Raw genomic sequence first — 6887 nt, 5'->3', positions numbered from 1 at the left:
GGGGGGGGGGGGGGGGGGGGGGGGGGGGGGGGGGGGGGGGGGGAGAGAAAGAGAGAGAGAAAGAGGGAAAGAGAGAAAGGAAGAAAGGAAGAAAAAAGTAGAATGGAATACCATCCTATCTTTACCCTTCTGGTATTGTCTTATACTGTGTCTTATATATTTCTATTTAGCTGTCATCTCTACCCACTGGGATAGAATGTCTTAAGAGGAGGACTTTCAGCTGTTCAATTTTTATTTTAAGATTCAGGAGGTACATGTGCAGGTTTCTTACCTAGGTATATTGTGTGGTGTTGAGGTCTGCGTTGCAAATGATCCTGGCACCCAGGTACTGAGCACAGTACCCAACAGTGGTGGCAGGATAACCCTCAGGTTTCCAGGCTGTGTGCACTGGTGTTAGAGGTAGTGGTGATGGGCTGGGTGGGCCAGTCCTGAGGCCTCCCCCATGGTGTGTGCAGGTGAGTGTCAGCGGTGGTGGTGGCAGCAGGTTTGCAGGACCTTTCCTCAGGTCACTAGGAGGAGTGCACAGATGCCAGTGGTGGTGATCAGGGCAGGGAAATCCTTAGGCCTCCGGACAGCAGGCTTGGGCACCTGCGGCAGGGTTCTGGGTCTGTTGTAAGGCTCCCTCCATGGTACATGCTCATGCCTGGGGCAACCAACATGGCAGGGTGATCTCAACAGCCCCCAGTGGTGTGCTTGGGTGGTGGAGGCATGACGCCAGGCCAGGTGAACCTGTCCTCAGGCCTTTCAGTGGCGCGGGCAGATGTAGGCTGTGGTGGAAGCGGCGGCGTGATCCCTAGGCCCCCAGATGACATGCTCCAGCACTGCCAGCACACAAGCTGGGTCTTTGTCAGGTCTCCTGTTTGTGCACACGTGTGTCTGAGGCAACACAGGGTGGAGCAATCCCCAGGTCCCTCTGTGTCATGCTTTGGCACTGAGATGGGTGGCACCAAGTGAAGTGGGCTTGTCCTGTGCACGGGCACAGGTTGTGGTGGGCAGTGCAAGGGATTCCCCAAGCCTTTAGGAGGTGTGCTTGGGTGGCAGTGGCAGCGTGTGCGGAGAGCCTTTCCTCAGAATGAGAACACATATAAGTGTACGGTGGCCCTGCTGCTGGGGGTGAGGGAGCATTGCTGTTAGAGGCAGCAGCCCCAGACAGGCAGCTTTCAAGCTGTGGTGAGTGCACACTTTGGGTCCTTTTGTACCGTGTTGGGGGCAGACTCCCTGGTGTGCTGCACTGCCCATTCTCCAGAGAATAGGACACTGTGGCCTAGATTGCTGGGGACTCTGCCATACTGCTGGGTCTAACAGGCATTGCACTATTGCAACCCTCCGGGTGGATGTGGGGGCATATCGATGGGGCTCCAGGGATTTGGAGATGCAAGGGCTGTTGGGCCCCAGGGCAAGATGCAGTCTGGTGGGGGTGCGGCTCTCAAAATAGCGCTGTGCCGTAACTGCTTGAGTCTCAGGAAGCGTGTGGAACCCATCATGAGCGCCTTCTCTGAAGCAGTGCCCTTGCATGGACTCCAGGTAGCCCCCTATACTAATCTCAGGGCCCACAGGGGTCGAGGGCGTCTCTCATGGCTGACTGCTGGAGTCCACAGTGGAAATGTAAACCACTAGGGCTCTCTCACTTACCCTTTCCCAGCACTGAGGAGGCTTTCCGGGCTTTCAGGTGATCATGGCCAGGAGGGCTGCCTCCCTTCGCTCTCCTTTTGTGCTTCGGGTGTTTCCTCTCACTTCTCTGCTGAATTCCAGTGATCCCTCTTAGATGCTATTTGATGTATGATGATCTATTTGCTTTTTAAATTTTTTATTAATAAAATATATAGAACACTTCATGAATTTGCATATCGGCCTTGCGCAGAGGCTGTTCATTCCAGTTTTACCATATGCGCTGCTGAAGTGAGCACTACTCATTATTTTGGCTCTTTGTGGAGGAGGCAAGCTCTGGGTTTCTTTAGTCAGCCATCTTGAAGTCTTCCTACCCTTAAAGTTCCTTCTGATTCATCACATATATAATTTAGTAGTTACATAATATACCATGCAAGATTTTAGACTAACTAGGAAATTGGTAGAAATAGTAACAAGTTAACTGTATTATATTACTATTTTAAATTAAGTCTTTCTACCACGTATGAGACATTATGTAGTTCAAAACTGGTTTCGTGACAAGAGACCGTGGGGCACTTGGAAAACACAAACTGTACCTTCCTTGTATTCAGTAAAGTTTCAGGCCATGTCCTAAGTGAAATCCTGAAAACACTGAACAAAGGCTTCACTTACCCACACGTCTTAATTCTGTGTCCTTATAGGAGGCAAGATCCAAACTGGGTTGGAGTCTGTTCCAGAAACAGGACCACATGAAGAGTGGTCTTGCCAGCAAGTCTGGGAACAAGCTGCAAGTGAGTTAACTAGGCCTCAAGACTCTATGATAAGTAGCTCTCAGTTCTCCACACAAGGTGATGTCCCCTCCCAGGTTGACACAGGACTATCTATAAGTCACATAGGACAGACACCTTCCGAGGATGGGAAGTGTAAAAAATTCTTCAGTGATGTCTCCATCCTTGATCTTCATCAACAATTACACTCAGGAAAGATGTCCCATACATGTAATGAGTACAGGAAGAGCTCCTGTTATAGCTCAGCTCTTCGTCAGAAACTTCACATGGGAAAGAAACTCTATAAGTGTGATGTGTGTGGTAAGGAATTTAGTCAGAACTCACAACTGCAAACTCATCAGAGAATCCACACTGGAGAGAAACCATTCAAATGTGAGCAGTGTGGGAAAAGTTTCAGCCGTAGATCAGGAATGTATGTTCATTGCAAATTACACACAGGAGAAAAACCTCATATTTGTGAGGAATGTGGGAAGGCCTTCATTCACAATTCCCAGCTTCGGGAACATCAAAGAATCCATACTGGGGAGAAGCCATTCAAATGTTATATATGTGGTAAGAGCTTCCATAGTAGATCAAATCTTAATAGGCACTCCATGGTCCACATGCAAGAGAAACCATTCAGATGTGATACCTGCAGTAATAGCTTTGGTCAGAGATCAGCACTTAATGGTCATTGCAGGGACCACACAGGAGAGAAAGTCTACAAATGTGAAGAATGTGGAAGGAGCTTCACTTGTAGGCAAGATCTCTGTAAGCATCAGATGGACCACACAGGAGACAAACCATATAACTGTAACGTATGTGGGAAGAGCTTCAGGTGGTCCTCGCGTCTTTCGAGACATCAGCGGATCCACAGTGGAGAAGCAACATTCAAGTGTGACGGATGTGGGAAGAGATTTCATATGAATTCACGGGGCCATTCTCATCAGACAGCCCACACAGAAGAAAAACTGTATAAATGTCAGAAGTGTGGGAAGGGCTACATTAGTAAGTTTAATCTTGACTCTCACCAGAGGGTCCACACGGGAGAGAGACCTTATAATTGTAAGGAATGTGGAAAGAGCTTCAGGTGGGCCTCAGGTATTTTGAGACATAAGAGACTCCATACTGGAGAAAAACCATTCAAATGTGAAGAGTGTGGGAAGAGGTTTACTGAGAATTCAAAACTTCGTTTCCATCAAAGAATTCACACTGGAGAAAAGCCTTACAAATGTGAGGAGTGTGGAAAGGGCTTCAGATGGGCCTCAACTCATCTAACCCATCAGAGACTCCACAGTAGAGAAAAAGTACTTCAATGTGAGGACTGTGGGAAGAGCATTGTGCACAGTTCATGCCTTCAAGACCAACAAAGAGACCACAGTGGAGAAAAAACATCCAAATGTGAGGACTGTGGGAAGCGCTACAAGAGGCGCTTGAATCTCGATATGATTTTATCATTATTTTTAAATGATATATAATGATTGTCCATATTTATGGGTTACAGCATGATATTTCAATACATGTATACAATGTGTAATGATCAAATCAGTGTTTTAGCATATCCATCACCTCATTTATCATTTATTTGTGTTGATCATTTATCATTTCTTTGTGTTTTGAACCTTCAAAAACTGTTCTAGTTATCTGAAAATAAATTATTATTAATTATAGTCACCTTTAGTGCTGTGGAACACTAGAACTTGTTCCTTTCATCTTACTGTACTTTTGTATCTGTTAACCAATCTTTCATCATCCACCCTCCCTCCTACTTTTCCTTTCTAGTAATTGCTATGCCATGCTGCTTCTCCTTTTTATTTTTATTTTTTCTTTTGAGAACAGAGTCTTGCTCTGTTGCCCAGGCTTGAATGTAGTAGCATGATCCTGGCTCACTGCAGCCTCCACCTCCTGTATTCAAGTGATTCTCCTGCCTAAACCTCCTGAGTAGCTGGGATTACAGGCATGCACCACCATGCCCGGCTAATTTTGGTACCTTTTTTTTTTTTGAGATGGAGTATCACTCTGTCACCCAGTCTGGAGTGTAATGGCGCAATCTCGGCTCACTGCAACCTCCGCCTCCCATGTTCAAATGATTCTCCCTACCTTGGCCTCCTGAGTAGCTGGGACTACAAATGGCTGCCACCACAATCAGTTAATTTTTGTATTTTTAGTAGGGAATGGGTTTTTGCCATATTGTCCAAGCTGGTCTCGAACTCCTGACTTCAGGTGATCCACCCACCTCATCCTCCCAAAGTGCTGGGATTACAGGCGTGAGCCACCATGCCCAGCCTAATTTTTGTATTTTTAGTAGAGACTGGGTTTCACCACGTTGGCCAGGCTAATCTTGAACTCCCAACCTCAAATGGTCTACCTGCCTTGGCCTCCCAAAGTGCTGGGATTATAGGCATGAGCCACCGTGCCCAGCCAATGCTGTGCTGCTTCTGTGATTTTTGAGAACAGTCTTGCTCTGTTGCCCAGACTTTCACATATGTGTGATAACCTGTAGTATTTATCTTTCTGGGCCTGAATTTACATCACTCAACTTCATGTTCTCCAAAGCTTATCTTTACCTTGCCATAAATGACAGAATTTTATTATTTTTTATGGTTAAATAGTATACCTTTGTGTATGTATGCCACATTTTCTTTACCATTTTCTGTTGATGAATATTTAGATTTGTTCCATATGTTAGCTATTGCAAATAGTACTATAATAAATATAGGAGTACAGGTAGGAGTTCAACACACTAATTTCCTTTCCTTTGGATATACAGCTAATAGTGGGATTGCTGGATCACTTGAATCTTAATATGCATAAGAGGATCTACACTGGAGAAACACCGTGGATGTGTGGAGAGTGTGGTACATACTTCAGTCAGGGCTCACATCTTCAAATTCAGTGCCTGTTCTGTAGAGAAACCTTAATAATGTGATATATGTGACAGCAAAGAGTTATAAGGTATGAATATGTTAATTTTAGTAGATACTTCCAAAAACTATTTCAAACTGGTTGTACCTCTATAAACTCTGACCATTATTAGGCAAGAATTGGCTTTTTTTTTCTTTTGAGACAGTCTTGCTCTGTCACCCAGATTAGCATGCAGTGGAATGATCACGGCTCCCTGCAGCATTGACCTCCCAGGCTCAAGAAATGCTTCTGCCTCAGCCCCTCAAAAGCTGTGACTATAGGCATGCAACAACATGCCTGGCTAAATTTTTGTTGTAGAGATAGGGTCTCACTATGTTGCCCAAATCAGTCTGAAACTCCTGGGCTCAAGTGATTCTCCCTCCTCAGCCTCCCAAAGTGCTGGGATTACAGGCATAAGCCACTGCGCCCAGCATTTTGTTTTGTTTTGTTTTGTTTTTGAGATGAGGGCTTTCTGTGTTGCCCAGGCTGGATTGTTTATTCACAGATACATTTACAGTGCCCTATAGCCTCGAACTCCTGAGCCTAAGTGATCCTCTTGCTTTAACCCCCTGAGAAGCTGGGACTACAGGCATGGACCACCACCCCTGACTGATCTTCTTTAGTTTCTGTCAACAAAATAGTACACTGTTTCCACTAACTTGGGAAGGCTAGTATTTTTTGGGGGAAAATCACTAAACAACAAAGAAAATCTGATGAATTGGACAGCATAAAAATATTGGCGTAAAGATGAACATAACATAAGCAGGAATATTTAAAGCACATACTTTATAATTTATAGAGTGTCTCCCCTGTAATGTCTCTGGTTAAATGAAAGGCTTTCAACTGTGAAGACAACCCTAACCATACTCATTACCTGTAAAAGATGTAGCATTGTCATGGACTCCTTAATAAACGTGAAGACTTTAATCCATCTGAAGGTGCATCACATTTCTGAAGTTTCCAACACTGACAAGGTGATGGGCTTATGGATGGAAACTCATGAATGGGAGAAACTCAGCTATTGTTAAAGCCCAGTATATTTTATTAAAGATATTGGGACTATCTCCTAAATCTAGTTAGTGATGAATTTCAACTCTAGAGCCATCACTGAATCCTTGTCCACATTCATTACACATAGGTTTTCTGAGAAAATTGTCTGCTGGTTATGAGAGGTCTTCTCCAGTGCCAAAGTGAGCATAATAAGCTTGCTCTCGGCTGGGCTTGGTGGCTCACGCCTGTAATCCCAGCACTTTCGGAGGGTGAGGTGGGCAGATTGCCTGAGATCAGGAGTTTGAGTCCAGTCTGGCCAACATGGTGAAACCCTGTCTCTATTAAAAATACAAAAAAATTAGCTGGGTGTGGTGGTGGCATGTGCCCATAAGCCCAGCTACTCAGGAGGCTGAGACAAGGCAATTGCTTCAACCAGGGAGGTGGAGATTGCAGTGAGCTGAGATTGCACCACTGCACTCCACCCTGGGCGACAGAGCGAGACTCCGTCTCAAAAAATAAAAATAAAAATAAAAGTAAGCAAACTTGCTTTCTTTTATGTGCTCCTTGATTTTGATGGTGATGTGAAATCAAACCGAAGCTGAAAATACAATAATCACA

At 45.0% G+C, this 6887-nt stretch overlaps 1 protein-coding gene across 1 annotated transcript in view; it reads left to right on the top strand.

Annotated features, from left to right (window-relative positions):
- ZNF284 (zinc finger protein 284) overlaps positions 1 to 6210 on the top strand; it is a 17738-nt gene extending 11528 nt beyond the window's left edge. The window contains exon 5 of the mRNA XM_023190453.1: positions 2310 to 6210. Within this exon, the coding sequence (XP_023046221.1) occupies positions 2310 to 3853 (1544 nt within the window). The 3' untranslated portion in view covers positions 3854 to 6210. The remainder of the gene's footprint in view (positions 1 to 2309) is intronic.
- The last annotated feature ends 677 nt before the right edge of the window (positions 6211 to 6887 follow it).

This window comes from Piliocolobus tephrosceles, chromosome 21, assembly GCF_002776525.5.
Source record: "Piliocolobus tephrosceles isolate RC106 chromosome 21, ASM277652v3, whole genome shotgun sequence".
Lineage (NCBI taxonomy): Eukaryota > Metazoa > Chordata > Mammalia > Primates > Cercopithecidae > Piliocolobus > Piliocolobus tephrosceles.
The sequence above is the reverse complement of the archived record's forward strand: the minus strand, read 5'-3'. Positions and strand labels throughout refer to the sequence as shown.